Source organism: Anolis sagrei, chromosome 1 (genome assembly GCF_037176765.1).
Source record: "Anolis sagrei isolate rAnoSag1 chromosome 1, rAnoSag1.mat, whole genome shotgun sequence".
Classification (NCBI taxonomy): Eukaryota; Metazoa; Chordata; class Lepidosauria; order Squamata; family Dactyloidae; genus Anolis; species Anolis sagrei.
The window spans coordinates 200,545,211-200,566,901 of record NC_090021.1 but is presented as its reverse complement, the minus strand read 5'-3'; the positions used below and the strand labels follow the sequence as shown (position 1 = coordinate 200,566,901).

General features: G+C 41.4%; 1 protein-coding gene across 1 annotated transcript; it reads right to left on the bottom strand.

The window, feature by feature from the left end:
• Nucleotides 1-255: 255 nt before the first annotated feature.
• CD302 (CD302 molecule) lies at nt 256-21,462 on the bottom strand. Its single transcript, XM_067472159.1, has 6 exons — nt 21,302-21,462; nt 7,342-7,452; nt 6,543-6,665; nt 4,578-4,751; nt 3,864-3,890; nt 256-2,628 (listed from the first exon to the last, which is right to left on the bottom strand). The coding sequence occupies exons 1-6, from the start codon at nt 21,369-21,371 to the stop codon at nt 2,432-2,434; spliced, it is 702 nt and encodes a 233-aa protein (XP_067328260.1). The 5' UTR covers nt 21,372-21,462; the 3' UTR covers nt 256-2,431.
• Between the last annotated feature and the right edge of the window lie 229 nt (nt 21,463-21,691).

Below are 21,691 nucleotides of genomic sequence, written 5' to 3'. Positions count from 1 at the left end.
AGGACCATCAAAAAATGCTAGTTCAGCTACTCATGGCTGTTTGACATGCTGCAAATATGTTGCATAATGTCCTTCAGGCAAATCTTAGCACGTGTGGCCATTTTAGGACTTATTATTGCTTTACTTCTTTCTTATACCTGTCAGCACTTTCCTATGCTCTTGCAAATACTGGCTTGTTTTATGTACACAATACTAGAGAAGCACTTCTTTCCTTTTAGTTGTGTTCTTAAAAAATGCTTCCTACATGTTCTCAAGTACAATGCTTAAAGTAGACATTTTATTCAACAGTACCAAATACACAAAATAGATTGTGATATTGATTCATATTGCACTGTGTTCAATATAGCACTACCAGACATTCAGTTACAGAAAGTATGTAGGATTTTTGCGTGAAAGTACAATCCATAACTTGCAACATCCTGCATGTTCCCACCATTGATATCCAGAAATGAGTTACTACATGTTCTTAGAATGTCTTGTCCTATCTTTGGCCAAGTAGTACCTGAAGTAGGCTTTTCATAGCCATTGATTTAATAGTAGGGTGTAAGTTTTGAAGTTCCTACACATCTATCCTGTGACTAAAATGCTGGTATTTGGAAAGAACGAAAGTACAATGTTGAACATTCAAGGGTATTAAAAGAACTGGCAGAAGTCATTTCAGTCATTTAGTCAATGCTATTGTGCAATGGATTGAGAATGGGTTGACTGGCCAAACTCAAAGGGTGCATCCTGGAGAGAAGTGAGTAGTGGGGTGCCCAAGGGATGTGTCCTGAGCCCAATGCTATTCAACATCTTTAACAATGACTTGGAAGACAGAATAGAAGGCATGCTTATCCAATCTGTAAAAGACACCAAATTGGGAGGGATAGGTAATAACCCAGAAAACAGAATCAGAATCCAAAATGATAGCAAGAAAGTCGAGAGCTGGCCAAAACTAAGAAAATGAATCTCAACAGGGAGAAATGTACAGTACTACACTTTGGCAATAAAAATCAAATGTACAGATACAGGATGGGTAACACCTGTCTTGAAAGCAGTCCACATGAAAGGGATCTAGGAGTCTTAATAGACCACAAACTGAACATGAGTCAATAAAGTGCAGCAGTTTCAAAAGCCAATGTGACTCTAGGCTGCATCAAAAGGAGTATAATGTGAAGATCAAGGGAAGCCATGGTGCTCCTGTGTTCTGCTTTGTTCAGACCTCACCTGGAATAACACTGTGTCCAATTCTGGGCACCACAATCCATGAGTGATTATTGACAAACTGGGAGGTGTCCAGAGGACAGCAACCAAAATGATCAAAAATTGGAAACCAGGTAGCTGGGGAAGTAATTTATGTTTAGCTTGGAGAAAAGAGGGCTGAGAGGGGACATGATGGCCATGTTTAAATATCTGAAAGGATGACACACTGAGGAGTTGGCAAGCTTGTTTTCTGCAGCTCTGCAGACTAGGACATGGAGCAATTAATTCAAATTGCAGGAAAAAAGATTCCACCTAAACATTCAGAAGATCTTCCTGACTGTAAGAGCTGTTTGGCAGTGGAGTATGCTGTTCCTCAGGGTTGTGGAGTCTCCTTCTCTGGAGGCTTTTAAGTAGAGGCAATGACCATCTGTCAGGGGTACTTTGTGCTTTTCCTGAATGGCAGGGGGTTGTACTGGATGGCCCAACTCTGGATTCTATGAATGCTCTCCAGAACAAGAACTGCTGAAATAGGAGCAAATGGACTGAATTTATTATTCAAAACTTAAGTAGATCTACTGAATCATTTGTATTTATCATGTTGACTCATGATTCAGCAGTTGGTTTATTGGGCCTTCTCAGTTGATAGTAGCAGTTATATTAGGCCAATGCATACATCCTCTGATACCATGGTACTATCACTTCTGTGCTTGGAGGAGATCTTAAGGAGTTGTAACATCCTCCAAGAGCTTAATGCTGGGTGAAACATGATTGTTTCATTATATATAGAGGGCCTTCTGCATCCCTGGGAGTTTGATTCTGGGATCCTGTGCTGACAGGAAAAAACCATGGATAATCCCTCCCCATATTAATAAGTGGCGGTGATGTGAACACACATGCTTCAGTGTGTCTGTATTCATGTCGCTGCCTTTTAATAATACGGGCTATGAAAATCCACAGTCGGTGGAATTCACTGGTCCAAAGTTCCCACTGTGTATATATTTTAAAAAGCACACACAAACATACAAATCGTTTGTTTAAGGCTCATTGAGGCCGTTGTCATAGTTAAAAAAATACAAAAATAAAGTGCAATTTGCAGAAAAATATCAAAAGTTGCATAGACAGAAGATTAACGAAAACCCAAGTACATTAATATTTGAAGAATAACATAAATGTGTGGCTGATTCCATTAATTGCTCACAAAATATGCTCTTGGCCGTTTCTGTAACTCTGAATTCCAAATGAGTGCAGGTTAGGCAGTGTATTCATCTTCTTCTTCTATAAGAACCTCTTCATCACTGCTTGATGTCACGCAAATAGCAGAACTGTGTACAGTACAACTTGTTGCAGAAAAAACCCTCCTTTGGTAAAGGAACCAGAGAAACGCTGCAAACACCGCCACGACGATTGTTGAAGTTATGACTAAGGCAGTTGTCCAAGCTGTCTTCTCTGAAACAATAAAGCAATTCCGTCTAAGGTACATAATCAAATTACACACAGTATTGCTGCAGTAAAGTTGTAAATGTTTGTCAGCAGTCAAACAGGTCTGACAGTTACTGGACATTTCTGTGGCTTAAACATTGTATATCCCTTATCTTTTCAGTTCTACGTGATATTCCAAGGAGTCGTTTGTTTATTATTGCCCTCTCGCCATGCATGTAGAGTGCAGTTTCATCAGGTCTTTTTGCTAACTAGAAAATGCCTAGACATTAATTCTGGGCTTGGTACAATCCCAGCAAAGTATAAAACAGCGGGACTCTGTAACACTGACCAAATGGTCTCCCAGGGTGACTCTTTTTTAAATATTATGAGCTGAGAGGATACACTTCAGGTCCCAGTAGGCCATCTGGCACCTGCAGGTGATACTTTCTTATGCACTTTTGGTAGTGCAACAGCCATGTTCTTAACACTTGAAAGACCTATATTAGCCAATGCTGATGCTGAGAAAATTAGCATTCTAGATGTTTTTGACCTTTACCTACCACTGTATTGATGAATTATAGAAGTTGTTATTCAAAACCCTTGGGAGAACCACAGTTGCCATTCCTATAATACAGAATTTTATGGAGGTCTGTAAATGTGTGTGTTTCATGATGCTATGTACATGAAACAAACATCCTGTCTCTACCTAATTTTTGTTTCTACATTGTGTTTTGTCCTTGTCCCCAAAGTGATGATTTTTACAAATCGGGATCCACTAACAACGATACCCCTGTAAAATTTCCTTTTTAACTACTTTAGTTGTTTGTCCCTCATTTGACAGCTTATTTGGCATTTAAGCAGGGACCCACTCTGATGAATAAAAAGACTAACAGTTAATTGAAAATGCTGGGTAGACTTACTACGAGCTCATACCATGAAAATATAATTAGGCCTGCAAGCTGAGAATCTGTTTGGCACATCACAATGAGCAGAGACCATTAACCACAAACATTTGCATATCTAGACCACATGGGCTTCAATCTAGATTTCATCAAGAGTTAAAAGAGCCAAATCCTTGAAATCAATGGGGATTGACTTGATCATTATTGATATCTGTCCCACTTGATTTCATTAAGTCTGCTCCAGTGATTACCAAATTTGAATCCAACTCATGGTAACCATGAGTACAGAAAGAACAGCAAATGTTTGTCTTGCCAGAGATTGGCTACAAGAGAGCATAAAATTAAAGACATGATACTCACCCAGTAAATACTTCTTTTCATATAGAACTAAAGGTATATGCGCAAAAGAAAATGGAAAAGAAATTAATGTTTATTTGGAAGGCATTCTGCTCAGTTCCCACTCAATTACTACATTACGTCCAAAGAGTATCCCTCCATTTGACTTTGCTCCTAACTTTCCTATAAATAAGCTTACAATGTGCAATATAGCTGAATCCTTGCAGTATGGAAGGACATGTGTGTTTTGAATTTAATGCAAAGGCCTTAAGAGGAATGAGTTAGATACAGGGTTATCATCACTGAACTTTAGAAAATTCCCAACAAGAGACTGGCATCCCAAATACAATCAGGACAGGAAATAAATATTTGCTGTGTCCCCCACTCTTCCAACACTGTTTTCCTAACTCTTTTGGTCAAATAATTTTTGGAGTTTTCCCAAAACAACTTTGCAGAGGACGAAATAGACTGCAGGAAGCTGGGGGAAATTGCCCAAGGTCCTCTTTTCCTTTAGTCAGCCACCAGTAAAGCTAGACAGAATTAAAAACCTTCCTGTAATAGGAGTCACTCCATAAGAAGCTTTAGCTGGCTTCAACCCATTGTATCTAGAAGGAAAACTTGATTCCATCAATAGTTGTAAACAATTTAACTGTCTATGGAATCCAGGAACTTCCAGCATCATATAGGAAAACTTTATAGTGCATGACTAAAACAGATCTTGGCATATAATTTACATACTTGCATTTTCGCAGAGGATCTGAGTCAGTGGGAGGTGCTCACAAGTTGTTTTTTTCCATCCACCTGAAGTAGTATGCATCGTGGCACAGGTGTCAAGGAGTTCCTCATTGTTTTCCTCCTTCATCCAGTTTGTAAAATTCACATTGGACTGATCATACCATTTGAAAGCATCATCTGTAATGAAATGACATGGACAATGCAAAGTGGCTTTTGTTGTTTTTCAAATGTCACAGCATTGTTAGTCACCTATAAATAGCTGTGTTAAATAGTTGCAGGATAAAACAATCCCATAACAAATCCCATGGCACGTCGGGCAGAAACAGCAATCCTAAATAGTGGGGATTGAGGCATAGTAAGCCAAACGGATGTAGTTGTTTTGAGTTTTGAACTATGACTTTGGAAACCAGAGTTTGAAACTTCGCTCAATCATGAAACGCACTGGGTGACTGTGGATGAGTCGCATTCTCTCAGCCTTAGAGGAAAGCAATGGCTTTTTCTGAACAATTTTCACAAAGAAAACCCTATGTTAGGGTGGCTATAGGTGGAAAGACCCAAAGTCACACAACAAGTTCAACAGAATGAACAGAAGACATTAAGACTGTACTGTGCCATGTATTGGGTAAGATGTTGCCTCGGGAGAAATGGTATCCAACATGGCTATGGGGGTCGCGGTAGCACAGCGGGGTAAACCTCTAGCTGCAGAAAAACATGCTGACCAAAAGGTTAGCAGTTAGAAGCCGCAGGTCAGGGTGAGCTCCCACTGTTAGCCCCAGATGCTGCCAACCTAGCAATTTGAAAACATATAATGTGAGTAGATCAATAGGTACCGCCTCAGTGCCCATACAGCCATGCCGGCAAAACGCGACCAGGAGGGTCTACGGACATCAGGTTCTTCGGCATGGAAAAGTGAAACAATAGCACCTCCCCATGGCCAGAGTTAAGCATTACCTCCAGACGTCAGAGATGGAAAGGGAAACCTTTGCCTTTGGTTTGTATTGTATGTCATTGTTCACTTTATAAAAGGTATTGAATGTTTGCCTATATATGTGTATACTGTAATCCACTCTTGAGTTCCCGCGGGGAGATAGAGTGGAATATAAATAAAGTGTATCATCATCATGTCGTTGGAGAGAATGAGGAATGACAAAAGATGTGCCTATCTCTCTTGTCACTGGATGCGCTGCAACAGGCATCTGCAAGGACCACCTACAGAATGAGTTTCCTTAGAACTCCCAGTCATCTGAAGAACCACTAATTTTGCATTCTTCTGGAAAATATATCTGAATCTTTGCCCATAATTCTGAATTAATAAGATTGTTCCTGTGGACATTGTACCATGCCCAAGAAGACACTGCTCCATTGTTCCAGGAAGAGAACTAGATACACCTTTGCTCATCTTTCTGCTCTCCAGCCGTGTTAAGAAAGGGTGAGGCAATGATCCTGAAAAGGTAGGTTTTGGAGGAACTTTGATCACTGTGTGTTCAGTGACTGTAAAAGTGATGTGTGGCAGACATGATAACATAATTATGAAACGATAACAACCATGAAATGCTGTACTCTCTTTGATAAATGCTGAGGATAACATTACAGAGGCAATGGCCAGTAAAGCATATGACCCAGATTCCAACTAGAATCAGGCTGTCACCCCACTTTGTTTTTCTTTTGCAATCAGTACAATGTTGGAGGCTGTACACCAGCCCTTGTGGTTACTCTGTATAATACACTATTTGGAGTGTGGTGGGGAGACTTTGTCCTTTCAAGGATTATTCTCTATGGCCCTCACATACTCCGGCTCCTAAATTTGTGGCAAGAACCCCTATTTGAAGAATGTGTAACCAAAAAGAGGAATGGGGGGGGGGGAGTACACCACCATGATGTTGAATGCTGTAGTGCGAGGCACAAATATACATAGATAACTAGATAAATGAAAGGAGAAAAGTAGACTTCATAGTTTCTGTCACTTACCGTCTGTGTCAAAAAACATGCCCAATGATATATATTCTGGGCCATGCCAATGAGTATGGAAACTATCTTGGATAAAGGTATTCTCCTCTTTGTTATTTATGCTAATAATATCAGCTCCAGAGGCTGCATTTTTGGGAGAAAAACAACAAAATCAAATTCCGTAACATTTAAAACAAATGCAAATAAATTGTATGCCTGTTACTTCACATGTGTTTGAAATACTACTGCAACAAACCACTATAGTAGAGTATATACAATTCAGTCCTGAAAACTCCAGTGGGAATTGAACAAAACAGGATGATACGTCAAAAGTGAAGATGCTAATCCTTACATCTAGTGTTTGAAAATATATATCTCACTAAGATAATAAGCAGACATTGGTAGTGATTCTGAGAACCAGACAATTGAATTTGCCTTTAAAATATCCAGCACACTCTTTCCATTTTTTATTCTCCCCAATTGCATCTACATAAAGGCACTCTTTGCTGCCAATGAGATCCATTTAACTGAAAGATTGTGCATTTATACTTTTGTATTTACAATACACATACATACACAACATATATAGTTAAATTGAATTGATCTGCTACTGAAGCTTTAGACAGAGACTCACTATTGTTCCTAACAGAATAAAATCTATCCCATTTGGTGTAATGCTCAATGACATATAATTATCCTTATTATCCGTACTCTCAGTATTGCAAAAGCGCCCTCCTTCACACATTGGCATAGCCTATGTTATCTCATTAGAAAACTGAAAAAGGGTGGGTTCGGGTGAGAGAGAGATCAATTGGATTACCGTTGCCTTTGCAGTACTCTCTGGCATCATCAATACTATGAGATTCCAGTGGTCCTTGAAGTAAAGTGTAGCAACTATTTCTGAATGAAATCCAGGCCGTTGACGGACATACTACAAAAAAACAGGAATAATGATCACTACTACAATGCTACCATTTTTAGTAACAATTCAGGCCTGGTATATTGGTATCTTGGGCATTTCATAGAATCACAAATACAATTAGTATTCCAGATATTCCTGTAAAAATATTCAAGATATTTCCGTAAAAAACCTCAACATTCAGAGAGTGTGAGCCAGCAAAATTTCAGTGACTGAATCCAATTTGAAACCGGTTGCATTAGGGCCAGCCCTATCATTAGGTACAGTAAGGTAGTTACAAAATGGTAGACATTAGGAGCATCGTGTTGTACTGTGGTTCCGAATCTTTTTTTCTTTTTTCTTTTTTTTTGAGCAGGGACCACTCTCCAACATTAGTACCAAAAGGAGCAGGGCTGGTTAGCTCGATGGAAAGAAGTAGAAATAAAATTTCATAAATGAATAAATAAAGAGGAAGGAGATTTGCAGACCGGATTTTCGTTCTTGCAGCGCATTGCGAGGCCACGGCCTACAGGTTGAGAAGTACTGGTGTGGTTTGAGCATTGAACCATGATTCTGGAGGGCAGGGAATTGGATCCTGTTTTCCAAGTCACAGTTTAATGCTCAAACCAGGGTTCAGTTCCTTGCTCGGCCATGGAAACTCACTGGGTGACCTTGAGGGAGTCTCACAAACTCAGCCCCCCCAAACCCTGTAATAGCTTCACTTTAGAGTTGCCATAATTTGAAATAAGTAGAAGGCACCCAAAAACAAAAACAACCAAGAATTTACTTACTTACTTACTTACTTACTTACTTACTTCATTTATACTCTGTCTTTCTCAGCCTGTAGGGGACTCAAGACAACTTACCAAATCAGGCAAAAACTCAATGCCCCATATAAAAATAACTCCCCATCAAACTATAAGACAATTAAAACACACAAGTAAATAAAAAACAGATTAAAAACATATGAAGTGCGAAATCTTGATTCCATACTTATTGATTGATCCATGATTCTTATTGAGTATGTTGAGGTTGAAATCCATACTACCTTATTCAGTAAACGCCTGCATACAGAGCCAGGTCTTTAGCTTTTTTCTGAAGACCAGGAGGGATGGGGCCTGTCTGATGTCACTGGAGAGGAAGTTCCACAGCCGAGGGGCCACCACTGAGAAGGCCCTGTCTCTCACTCCCACCAATCGTACTTGCAAAGGGGGTGGGAACCGAGAGCAGGGCCTTCTCAGCAGATCTTAAAGTTCTAGTTGGCTCATAAGGAGATATGTGTTTGGGCATGTGTTCAAATTGGACGAGGGAGAGCTGTGTGACATGCAGTCACTACCTTTGGTAATTACCATACCCACTGTGTTGAATGGGATCGGGTGCTGTGTTGTTCTTCACCTCGGGCAACCAAACATCTTGAGTCAGCTCACTTACTCCATTGCTAAAAGCCAAGATAGATCATGAGTCACTTCCTTCTCTAAGTGGGCCATGCTCAGAAGCAGGCCTGTAGCAAGGGGGTGGTTTTAGGGGTTCAAACCCCTCCCGAAATGTTTCAGATTTTTTTAAAAAAACTGGTTTACTCATGAATTTTAACTGGTTAACCAAATCCCCATGATAAGTCTATGAGATGCAAAAAATTAAGAGTCCCTCCAGAACTGTAAGCACTATCTCAAGCAAATATTGACAATTTATTCACACTGTCATTACTTGCAGCAATAGCTGATGTAGTGAAGCAACCAAGTTGGGTGTGTGTGTGTTGAATGCTCTCATTAAGGAGGCCAGACTTGGTGGAGGTGGTTGACAGGGGCGGAGCTGCAGGCTATTGAAGGCTGCTCTGCCCCCTGCTGTGCTCTTGGCTTCAGCGTGAGCTAGGAGGCAGGTTTCAACCCCACCCCACCCCCAAATTTTCAACCCTCCCCAAAATTTTCAAGCCCTCCCCCCCCCCGAAATTGTCAACCCTCCCCAAAAAATTTTTCTGGCTACGGCCCTGCTCAGAAGTGTCAATTTGACTGAACACACATAAACAGATACTTGGGAACACACGTGCCTACCTATATAAGTCGTCTGTCCCCAAATTAATGAAAATGATTTTTAAAAAATATTGAACATAAATGCAATCACAGTATATCCCCTTCAAAATAAGCTCCCTGTGATCGAGTACAAGTGCTGCTGCCACTCTTCATAGCAGTAGAGGAAATCTTCACATGAGATCTTGTTCAAAGCTCTCATTGCACTGCCTGGAGTTTCTAACTTTCCCAAAACGATATCCTTTGAGGTGGGGAACGAAATCACATGAAGCCAAGTCAGGGATGTTAGGTGGGCAGGGAAGCATTCAGAACAGCCTTCATACAAACAGTAACATGGTTTTCAGTTCTTGAAGCTGAAGAACGCTGCTCCAGGTTCCTCTGCATTTTTGCCCATTACAAGACAAAAAAAACAACTACGCACTTTGGTAATGGACTGACTACTACTCGTATAAAGGTGTGGACTACACTAAAGAAAGTCAAACTATATGCCTGGGCTCCCTCTCTGTTTGCCTTAACCACCACCTTCCTTTCCTGGCCTGTCTCCGTTTCTCAAATCATTCTCATTACTTTTGGAACAGACCACGTATATAGTCATTTTGCTGCTCTTTAAAGCAGTCACTTCTTTCTCTAAGTGGGCCATGTTCAGAAGTTTCAACTTGATTGAACATACATAAACAGATACTCGTGAACACGTGTGCCGGCCTATATATGTGGTCTGTGTTGAGTATGCATGCCCAGTGTGGAACACATCTCACCACCCTAAAACAGTGGATGTGGCTCTTACTGAGATATACCACATTATCGCAGGATGTATATGCCCTACACCATTGGAGAAATTATACTGTTTAGCCGGCATTGCACCACCTGACATCCGCTGGGAAGTAGCAGCCAATAATGAAAGTACCAAGGCAGTGACATCCCCAGCCCATTCCCTGTTCGGATATCAGCCAGCATGCCAACGCCTTAAATCAATCAGTAATTTTCGAAGATCTACGGAAATAATCACAGGAACCTCTCAGCAAGTGAGAGTCCAAAAGTGGCAGCTAAAACCCGGGAACTCAAGCTGTGGCTGATATCGAATGAGGGACTTCCCCTGGGCACACAGAAGACTGGCTGACCTGGAAGGCACTGAACAGACTGATCTCTGGCACATGAGATACAGAGCCAATCTTCAGAAATGGGGGCTCAAAAGTGGAGTCCACAACATGCAAGTGTGGAGAAGAGCAAATTACAGACCACCTACTACAATGCAGCCTGAGCCCTGCCACATGCACAACGGAGGAACTCTTTATAGCAACACCAGAGGCACTCCAAGTGGTCAAAGGACATTTAATATAATGCTGATTTTTAAAACTTTGTGTTTTTTTTAAAAAATACATTACAACTGTTTTTGCTTCTGATACGATAAACAAATTCTGCTCTTTAGAAAAAATTAAAGGAAAAGCTGCTCCAGTGTGTAAGAAAGAGTAATCTGAGGCCCTGTCATACGGTTTGGTTTTAGTCTTTGAGAATAATTTTTTAAACTGTTTTTATTTGCTTTAAAACATTGAGAACCTTTATGGGTTGGGAGGCAAAAAAAAAAAAAAGATATTATCTAGCTCTTATAAATATACACCTATAAAAATACATTATGCCAGGGGAACTCATATTAATTGCAATCCAGTATATCTGGAAGGACCCAGGCTGGGAAATTTGTTTTAATGAGACAGAATGCATGGATTTCCTAACACTTGAGTTCTTTCTGACATTTACAATTTTAACTAGTCTGTTTTACAGTATCCAATGACTGCTTTATAAAAGGGTTGCTGACCCAGTAGTATCCTTGAAAGGGGAACTGCGATCTATTTTTTTCTATTACTGTAATATTTTTGTCATCTACTTTCTAAGAGGCGAACCATTTTTCAGTCTAACCGTCCTATTTCTGATCAAATCAATCTCTTTGCCTTTGCTGTAAATTGCACTCAGTTTTACCAGGTTAAGAGGAAGGTGCTATAAATAACCGGATACAATATCATGTAGTAAGCTATCTATAAATAGTTCATCATACTTCCAGTATTTTGGACTGATCTAGTAAAAAGGTTTCGTTTCCAGTAATTACATCCTTCTTAAATCTCTGGCTTCATATTGATTCATGCTAATGCCAGGCTCTTGGTTCTGACATCTAGAGATCGAACTATGTTTTATTGATAGATTTCATTAGCAGCTACATCTGCCCACCCTTTATTCAGTTTTTAGGCAAAAAGATTCCTCACCCAAGGAACACATTTTGGAATAACATTAAAGGGCAGTAAATTATCCGTTATTTCATATATGGTTTTACTATAAAGTATGGCAGGGGGTACCATCTTAATTTTCTGAATCAAACAACATAGAATCATAGAATCATAGAATCAAAGAGTTGGAAGAGACCTCATGGGCCATCCAGTCCAACCCCCTGCCAAGAAGCAGGAATATTGCATTCAAATCACCCCTGACAAATGGCCATCCAGCCTCTGCTTAAAAGCTTCCAAAGAAGGAGCCTCCACCTCACTCCGGGGCAGAGAGTTCCACCGCTGAACGGCTCTCACAGTCAGGAAGTTCTTCCTAATGTTCAGATGGAATCTCCTTTCTTGTAGTTTGAAGCCATTGTTCTGTGTCCTAGTCTCCAAGGAAGCAGAAAACAAGCTTGCTCCCTCCTCCCTGTGGCTTCCTCTCACATATTTATACATGGCTATCATATCTCCTCTCAGCCTTCTCTTCTTCAGGCTAAACATGCCCAGTTCCCTAAGCCGCTCCTCATAGGGCTTGTTCTCCAGACCCTTGATCATTTTAGTCGCCCTCCTCTGGACACATTCCAGCTTGTCAATATCTCTCTTGAATTGTGGTGCCCAGAATTGGACACAATATTCCAGATGTGGTCTAACCAAAGCAGAATAGAGGGGTAGCATTACTTCCTTAGATCTAGACACTATGCTCCTATTGATGCAGGCCAAAAACCCATTGGCTTTTTTTGCCGCCACATCACATTGTTGGCTCATGTTTAACTTGTTGTCCACGAGGACTCCAAGATCTTTTTCACACGTACTGCTCTCGAGCCAGGCGTCCTCCATTCTGTATCTTTGCATTTCATTTTTTCTGCCAAAGTGGAGTATCTTGCATTTGTCACTGTTGAACTTCATTTTGTTAGTTTTGGCCCATCTCTCTAATCTGTCAAGATCGTTTTGTATTCTGCTCCTGTCCTCTGGACTATTGGCTATCCCTCCCAATTTGGTGTCGTCTGCAAACTTGATGATCATGCCTTCTAGCCCTTGGGCTGTTTCTACTGAAATGTATTCAGGTGGCCCATTTTGCAGCAGGCAACTTTTTTAGATGGAGTGCATACAAAGCATTACATTTGGCAAATATTGTATGTCACTTAAATTAGGGTCATCTGTTAACTGGAACTCACCTAGCTCTAGAAAATATGCTATATGTAAACGTTATGAAAATGACCTCTTAAAACACTTTTTTTTCTAATAATTATGACTTTGGCTCATATGTCTTAAAATACCTTAAAATTTAAAATATGTATAACTACATCAGAGAACCAATATGGTGTAGTGGTTCGAGCAATAATTAAAACCTTGGGGACCAAGGGTGCATCAACACTGTAGCTTTAATGCAGTTTTGATACCATTTTTAACTGCCTTAGTTCAATGCTATGGAGTCATGGGAGTTGTAGTTTTACAGGTTCTTTAGCATTGTCTGTCAAAGAGTAAAGTGATGCCAAACTGCATAAATTCTGCAGTGTAAAGCCATCCTTGCCAAACTACAGTTTCTTTCCATGGTTCCACAGCACTGAGTCAGGGCAGTCAAAGTGGTAATAAATTCATTAATCTTACTGTGTAGGGGCCTCCTGACAGCGCAGTGGGTTAAACTGCTGAGCTGCTGAACTTGATGACCAAAAGGTTGGCAGTTCGAATCCAGGGAGTGGGGTGAGCTCCCGCTGTTAGCCCCAACTTTTGCCAACCTAGCAGTTAAAAAACATGCAAATGTGAGTAGGTCAATAGGTACTGCTTGTGTGGGAAGGTAACGGTGCTCCATACAATCATGCGGGCCACATGACCTTGAAGGAGTCTACAGGCAATTCCAGCTCTTTGGCTTAGAAATGGAGATGAGCATCACCCCTCAGAGTCGGATGTGACTAGACTTAATGTCAGGGGAAACCTTTAACTTTTTTTTTTATGCATCCCAGGTTTTAAATCTGTCTTCAGCTATGGAAATCCATTGGGCAAGTTTGAGCCAGTCACACTCTCTTGGCCTCAGAGGCAAAGGAAAACGTTACTTTAAAAAACACATGATCGGTTTGCCTTAAGTTTACTGTAAGTAAGAAATTACTTGAAGGCACACAACAACAACAACAACAACAACAACAACAGCAGCAGCAGCAGCAGCAGCAGCAGCAGCAGCAACTAAGCATCCGCTGAAATTCACCTTCCTTTACTCTTACTCCAGATTTTTAGAACTACACACTAGGTATTAAGTCAAGTTTGCAAGTCAGTCACAGAATTAAATAATAATAATAATAATAATAATAATAATAATAATAATAATAATAATATACTTTATTTATATTCTGCCCTATCTCCCTGGAGGGACTCAGGACAGATTCCAAACAAAAGACAAACATTCAGTGCCCGAATACAACACCAGTACATCCATACTAACAAAATTTAACAACCCTTCATATAAACATGAATTATGACTTTACAACTAAAATTAAATAAAAATGCAGTCTATTATAAAAGTATCCTGACTTCCTATAAGTTAAATCAAGTTTGGGGAACACTGGGCATCCAATATTTTATCCTACAACTCCCATCAGCTCCGCCCAGCATAGCCAATGATAAAGGACTATGAGAGCTGCAGTTTAAACTTCCGCATCATGATTTACAGGAACTAGCAACAAAAATACGCCATGAAAACTCTGCATCCATATTGAAAGACAATAATCTCCACACATCTAAAAATAGCAGTTTTGTTTTCCAAACCACATATTAAAGGGAAGTAAATTATAAAATAAGTGTTTTTTCTTCTCCAAGGCAAATATTGGAACATTTTACCAGAAGTATTCAAGGGGAGAAAACACTGTTTATTAGATCAGTTCAGCTGCGTAGCTGAAAACAATGATTGCTGGCAGATGTTCATCTGGGTCAATTAGTTGTGACCTCAATGACTCTTCCATACTTGTAATAATCCCTTTTAGTTTGGCAATAGGAACTGTGCAACCCTCCAAATGCTGCAGAACTGCATGCCCCAGTACGTCACCATCTACGCTCACTAGGATTTGCAATACAAAATCTGGAGGGTCCCAAGGTTACCACCCCTTATTTAACTTATGTATGTATTTAACTTATGTTCATCCTAAAACACACAAATCTCATCTGCTTCATTAGTACCAAAAACAAACCTGAATATAAATGGCCTAATGATCTCAGGTCCAGGTATTTTTCTAATAACTATTTCAGTGAAAGAATGCAATGGTGTAAGATGAGGTATATTCTCGCATTGACTTCCAAATCAATCAGCCCACAGTGAAGTGCTAGAAAACATGGCTTTGTTTTGCCCCTCTACATCTCTTCCAAGTTACCGCAGAGAAATCGTAACTTGCCAAATCCCAAATTCCTTGGATGCCAGCACTTATCTTTCAGAACTCAGTGCCTGGAAACTGAAATCTCTAGGTTAGGACTGGCTGTCTTCTTCCTATAGTTTCAATGGGCTGAGAAGGATGCAAGAATCAGCAGCCCCTACCCCCCAATTGATGGTTGCACCAGTTTGTCATTAAAATGTGTCATTTCTAAATTATATGTGGTTTGGGAAATGCTGCATTATTTGATGGCCAGCTACAATGGTGGAACTCACCTGCCAACCACCAATTAACTTCGTTGCCACCAATCTAAATGTATTGGTCTACGACCACACCATTCCCTCTTCCCTGTCCTACTGGCCCACCGACCACCGGAGTCAGTTCACTGAGCCACTCAAAAATGGAGGGAAACTCCCGACTTAAAGAGTGATGGCTGTTATCCAGACAGACCCCCTTCTATGTTCTCTGATTTTTGCCTGAGTCTCCTTGGGGAGATAGAGCGGTATATAAATAAAGTTTTATTATTATTATTCTTATATCGAGGCACAGAAAAACACACTGAATGCTTTTGGTGAAGTATAAACAGATTTGTGAAGTGTATGTGAACTAGAACAAGAAGGCTTCTCAGATATTAGGAGAGGTCCAGACACTTAGTGGTTTCAGAAGATTATCAAGCTATTTCCTTAAAAGAAAATAGTTCCTTAACTTGTCTTCCACAGAACTATGTTCACTCACAGGTGAACTAACCGGGCTTTTCAAAACCCCTCAGTCCTCCCTCCCTTCCAGAGGTTTTGAATATCTCAGCAGTCTGTCCCTTAGAGGCTCTCTAAAAATGTAGCACTTCTCCCCAGAGGCTATTTTTAATTCCCCCTCCTACAGAAGTTTTTCCCTTCGACTTCCAAACACTTCTCTTCTCCCCCTCACTCCTCCCCGTCCCCCAGATTTCCACTCTCTCTGGCGCCCTCTACCTTCTGAAGGCAGGCAACACTCTTTAACTCCCCTACCAATCAGGCACCACTATTATATAAGGAGCGGGTTGTTCCCTCCTCCTATAGCTTAAATCGGGCCTTTTCTCCCAGGGCCTAGAAATGGTCCTACACACTAGCCTGGCAAGGTAGGCCCATTCCATTACACCAGCCTTCTGGTTGTACAAAGGATAAGCAACAACAATAGGTACCGCTTTGACGGGAAGGTAACGGCGCTGAATGCAGTCATGTTGGCCACATGAGCTAAGAGGCGTCTATGGACAACCCTGTCTTTTCGTCTTAGAAACGGAGATGAGCACAACCCCCAGAGTCAGACTCAACTAGACTTAACGTCAAGGGAAAACCTTTACCTTTATCTTCAACCTTCTGTTTTGACCAGACCATCTACCTTTGCTCCAACTTATTTCCCCACTTTTATCAATGATTTCGTAATTGGTCCCAGATTCTGAAAGCAAAATGTTCCTTTTACACAAACTTATGACTCAGTTCTGGGAACTTTTAATGGTTTTGTGCCAGGCATGTTTCCATCATTGCTATCAACAGCCTTATTATATAAAAGGGACTGGGCACATACTTCCCTGGACGCATTTTCACGAGTTAGTGCAGGATTTGGGAATTAATTTGAATACATTTGATAAAAACAGATCTAACTCTGTTAAGGCTTTTCTTCTCAGTCCCTATGTCTGAAGGCTTTGTTTGCTTTGCTTTGTGTTTCTCAATCGCTGTATTCTCAGCCAAAGGGACTTTGAACAAAACAACTTGCCAACATAATGCAACTTTCTCATCTTCTTATGGACTAAACAGGAAATTAATTTCCCCCATCCCCTTATTTGATTCCTCTGATGATGGTGGTTGAAAAACATAATGCCACATGCTATATTTTAGACCATATTCACTGAACGTTGCTTTTAGGATTTTTTTAAAAATAGAAAATATGGAAGCGGAATCTGTGGAAAGGAAGGGCTGGCTGTATCACCAAATTTATTGAATTACTTTTGTACATTTGATGAGCATACCCTTCCTCTTTTTGATAAATCTTATTGTACAAATATGAGAGATGTTGGTAGGGAAAATGGGAAAGTTCTACCTTATAAAACAAATACGAATTATAGTTGCATTGTAGACAGAGTACTCTATATATGCTCAGACCTGTGCTGGTCAATGACCGAAATAAATGATTTGATTTGATATATGCTCAGAGACATTCACTCAAAATACCCTGACTCCTAAATCCACTTTAAGTATACTATGAAACACGATGTTTGTTCCTGGGTTAAAATGTCATTTCCTAATTGGAAATTGTAATTTCCTGGTGGTACAGCAGGTTAAACAACTGAGCTGCTGAACTTGCTGAACAAAAGGTTGGTAGTTTGAATCCGGGGAGCAGGGTGAACTCCCACTGTTAGCCCCAGCTTCTGCCAACCTAGCAGTTGAAAACATGACGGGAAACTCCAAGCAGTCATGCTGGCCACATGGCTTTGGAGGTGTCTATGGAAAACGCCGGCTCTTCAGCTTAGAAATGGAGATGAGCACCAACCCCCAGAGTCAAACACAACTAAACTTAATGTCAGGGGAAACCTTTACCTTTACTTAATTGATTATATAATAAAAACATATACAAGTTTATTAAACACATTTTAATAAATGTGTCCTGCAACACATTTTGCTATAGTTTTTCAATGAATATCTTGAATCTCAATCAATTCAACGGCAGGCCCTTTCACATTGCCCTTGTACCTCAGCTATGTTTCTTCAGCCGTATTGTTTTTATATTGCTTTCAATTGTGTTGTTATTTGTTTTATCTGATGGTTTAATTGGTTAAAGCTGAAGATCAATCCCGACAAGACAGAGGTCCTCCTGGTCGATCGTAAACAGGATCGGGGTATAGGGTGGCAACCTGTGCTGGACGGGGTTACACTCCCCCTGAAGCCACAGGTCCGCAGCTTGGGAGTCCTCCTGGATTCATCAATTACGCTTGAGGCTCAGGCGTCGGCAGTATCCGGGAGGGCCTTTGAGCAACTGAGACTTGTGCGTCAGCTGCGACCATACCTCGCAAAGGCTGATCTGGCTGGGGTGGTCCATGTCTTGGTCACCTCTAGACTGGATTACTGTAATGTGGTCTACGTAGGGCTGCCCTTGAAAACGGCTCAGAAATTCCAACTAGTCCAACGGGCGGCGTCCAAGATGTTAACTGGGGCCCCTTACAGAGAGAGGTCAACCCTCCTGTTCAAGGAACTCCATTGGCTGCCATTTATTTTCTGAGCCCAATTCAAGGTGCAGGTGCTTACCTACAAAGCCCTAAAAGGTTTGGGACCATCCAACCTGCGTGACCGCATCTCCGTTTATGAACCCACGCACTCTCTTCATTCATCCGGAGAGGCTCTGCTCGCGATCCCACCCGCATCGCAGGCGCGTTTGGTGGGGACGAGGGACAGGGCTTTTTCTGTGGTGGCCCCCCGACTCTGAAACTCCCTCCCTAAAGACATCAGACAGGCCCCTACGTTGGCAGTCTTTAGGAAGAATTTGAAGACCTGGCTGTTCCGATGCACCTTTCCAGAATAGGAAAACTCCAGTAAGCACTTTATCAGAGTCCCAGAAGCACTTTATTTAGAATTTTAAGTTTTCTGCACATTGCACTTCCTTGAAATTCAATAGACCATCTATCACACCCAGCACTTTTAACCTGTACCCTTTACTTTGGTTCGGCCCTGTTTTTATTGTGATATGGTGTTTGCTTTTGATGTTTATTGTTATTGCTTTGATGTTTTGATTTTTGTTTGATTTGCTCTGATTTGTTTTGTTATGCTATTGTTTTGTGGAGGCCTTGGCTTTTGTAAGCCGCATCGAGTCCTTCGGGAGATGCTAGCGGGGTACAAATAAAGTTTAATAATAATAATAATAATAATAATAATAATAATAAAGTGTTTTACATGTGTGTTTTAATTGTAATCTTGGGCATGTCCCTTGTAAGCCGCCCCGGGTCCCCTAGGGGAGATGGTTGGCGGGGTATAAAAATAAAGTTGTTGTTATTATTATTATTATTATTCTATCCCAGCATCTGATCCCAGATTTTCTCCTTTAAACTGGATTACATGAGCCTTCACTGCCCAATAATCTGGGATAAATAACTAATCTGAAATCAAATCCTGGGATATAGGGGCTGTGTTTTTGTGGCATACACACAGCCCCTATATCCTCATAATTTGTGGCAACCACAAAAATGACGTTTCTGGAGTAGAACAACTAATTTAAAAGTATTTTATGCACAATTAACCAAGAAATAACACTTTTTCAAATTTTGTTACATTGTGTTATAAAAATATGCTTGGCATAAAACTTTGGCAACCATCAGAATTGTCAGGAAAAAAATGAAATCCAAGGGCCCTTCCAGACAGGCCCTATATCCCAGGGTCTGACCCCAGGTTTTCTGTTTATCCCAGATTATCTGGCAGTGCCGACTCATATAATCCAGTTTAAAGCGGAAAACCTGGGATCAGATTCTGGGATAAAGGGCCTGCCTGGAAGGGCCCAAAGTTAACTGCATATTGGGTGCAAACAAACTCATATGAAATCAATGCAATTTCCTTCTGCGCTGAAGAACTGCCTTGAAAGCCTTCAAATTTAAACTCAGGCCCCTTCCACACTGCCATATAAAATCCAGATTATCTTTGAACTGGATTATATGGCAGTGTAGACTCATATAATCCAGTTCAAATGAGATAATGTGGATAATCTGATTTGATAATCTGGATTATATGGCAGTGTAGACACATATAATCCAGTTCAAATCAGATCATGTGGATTATCTGCTTTGATATTCTGGATTATATGGCAGTGTAGACTCATTTAATCCAGTTCAAATAAGATTGGGTGATTATCTGCTTTATTAATCTGGATTATATGGCAGTGTAGACTCATATAATCCAGTTCAAAATCAGATCATGTGGACAATCTGCTTTGATAATCTGGATTATATGGCAGTGTAGACTCATATAATCCAGTTCAAAATCAGATCATGTGGACAATCTGCTTTGATAATCTGGATTATATGGCGGTGTAGGAGGGTCCTCAAAGGCAGGTCTTTGGCCCAAATGAAGGGTATAAAACTAGGCATATAAAACTATCATATTATTTGAGAACACAGAAATGCTGGACCACTCTAATAACCCACCATGGCAGACTACACAGAGAAGCCACTGAAATCAATAAGCATGTGGACAATTTGAACAGAAAGGGAAAAAAAATGAAAATGAACAAAATCTGGCTGCCAGTATTAGAAAAAACTCCTCTAAAGGCACAAAACAATCAGGGTGAGCTAGCACCTCTCAACAAAGGATTCCCCCAGGCAGGAAGCAGTCAGGCTTTGAAGCTGCAAGGCTATTCAATGCTAATCAAAGTGGCCAAATGCAACATTCACACTTGCCTCAAAAGAGTTCTTTCTCCCACCCTGGACAATATTCTACAGATATATAAACCCAATTTTCCTAGTTTCCAACAGATCTCCCAACCTCTGAGGATGAGTGGGAGAAACGTCAGGAGAAAATGCTTCTGGAACAACACCAGAGCCCGGAAAACTCACAGCAACCCAATGATTTTCCCAGTGAAAGCCTTCGACAACAGTAGGCATGTTGATTTGAGAGCCAACCTGAAAGCTGGACTTACTCGGAAGTTTTCAAAACAGTGCTACTTGCTTTCAGCGCCAAAAGGAGGAAAGGGGGAAAGAGTTACTCTGGAAGACAGGCCGCATGCCTTTTTTTGCCCCCCCCCCCCCCCCTTCCCTTCCAGGAGAAGAATCGGTCTGAGTTGTTTGCAGAGGAAGAGCTTGTTAGGGTCATATTGAAAAGGGAGGGAAACCCACTGAGCCTGGCTGCCTCCACACTGGAGAAGGGATGCGGCTGGGCGGTGGGATCTAGGGAGCTGTCCTGTCACAAGGTCTTGGCGCTAGGGAAGAAAATCCACTTCAAACCCAGTTTCTGCCTCCTGCAGAATCCTGGGCTTTGTAGTTTAGGGAGGCTGTTAAAGGCTCCTCCCTAAACTACAAACTCCAGAATCCTGCAGGAGGCAGCAACCGGGTTTTAAAGGGATTTTTGATGATAGTTTGAGTGGGCTTCTCGCCCAAGGAGGGTTTGGGGAGGCCAAAGGGCAGCAGCAGGAGGAGCAGCCGCTCCCTTGGTTCCACAGCCTTGGGGCAAAGCAGGGCTGCCTCCCTTCTTTCCTTCTTGCAGGGTGGGACCCAATGGCGCCCCAAAGCCCAAGGCTTTCTTACCGGCCGATCCTTGGGCTTCAGCCCCCGCCAGGAAGAAGAGGTGGAGGGCCAGGAGGAAGCGGGCGGCCATGGCCCCGCAAGCAAGGAGGGCTCCCTCCGGGAAGCAGAGCCCCACGCTCGCCCCACCCGCCCACGGCGCCGGCGCTTTGAGGACGCAGAGCCGGGCAGGCCTGGATGGGACAGGCCTCCCTTCCCACCCCCCTTCTCGCCTCTGCTTCTTTCTCATTCCTCTTGCTCGCATTTCTCTTTCTCTCCCATTCTTTCCCCCTCTGTTCTGCCTCTCTTTCATTCGTTCACATTCTTGGCATCTTGTAGCCATCCAGATGTTTTTTTTTGGGGGGGGGGGGGAGGAACTTTTTTTCATCTCAGGAACAAGAGTTGTGGAAGGTG

Bases quoted from the DNA above. Each gene is read 5' to 3' on its own strand.
- CD302 (XM_067472159.1), bottom strand. From the start codon at position 21,371: ATGGCCGCCCGCTTCCTCCTGGCCCTCCACCTCTTCTTCCTGGCGGGG. The intron at 6,666-7,341 runs GTAATCCAATTG...CCAAAAATGCAG, and splicing joins AGAGTACTGCAAAGGCAACG to CCTCTGGAGCTGATATTATT. The intron at 4,752-6,542 runs GTAAGTGACAGA...ATTTCATTACAG, and splicing joins CATGTTTTTTGACACAGACG to ATGATGCTTTCAAATGGTAT.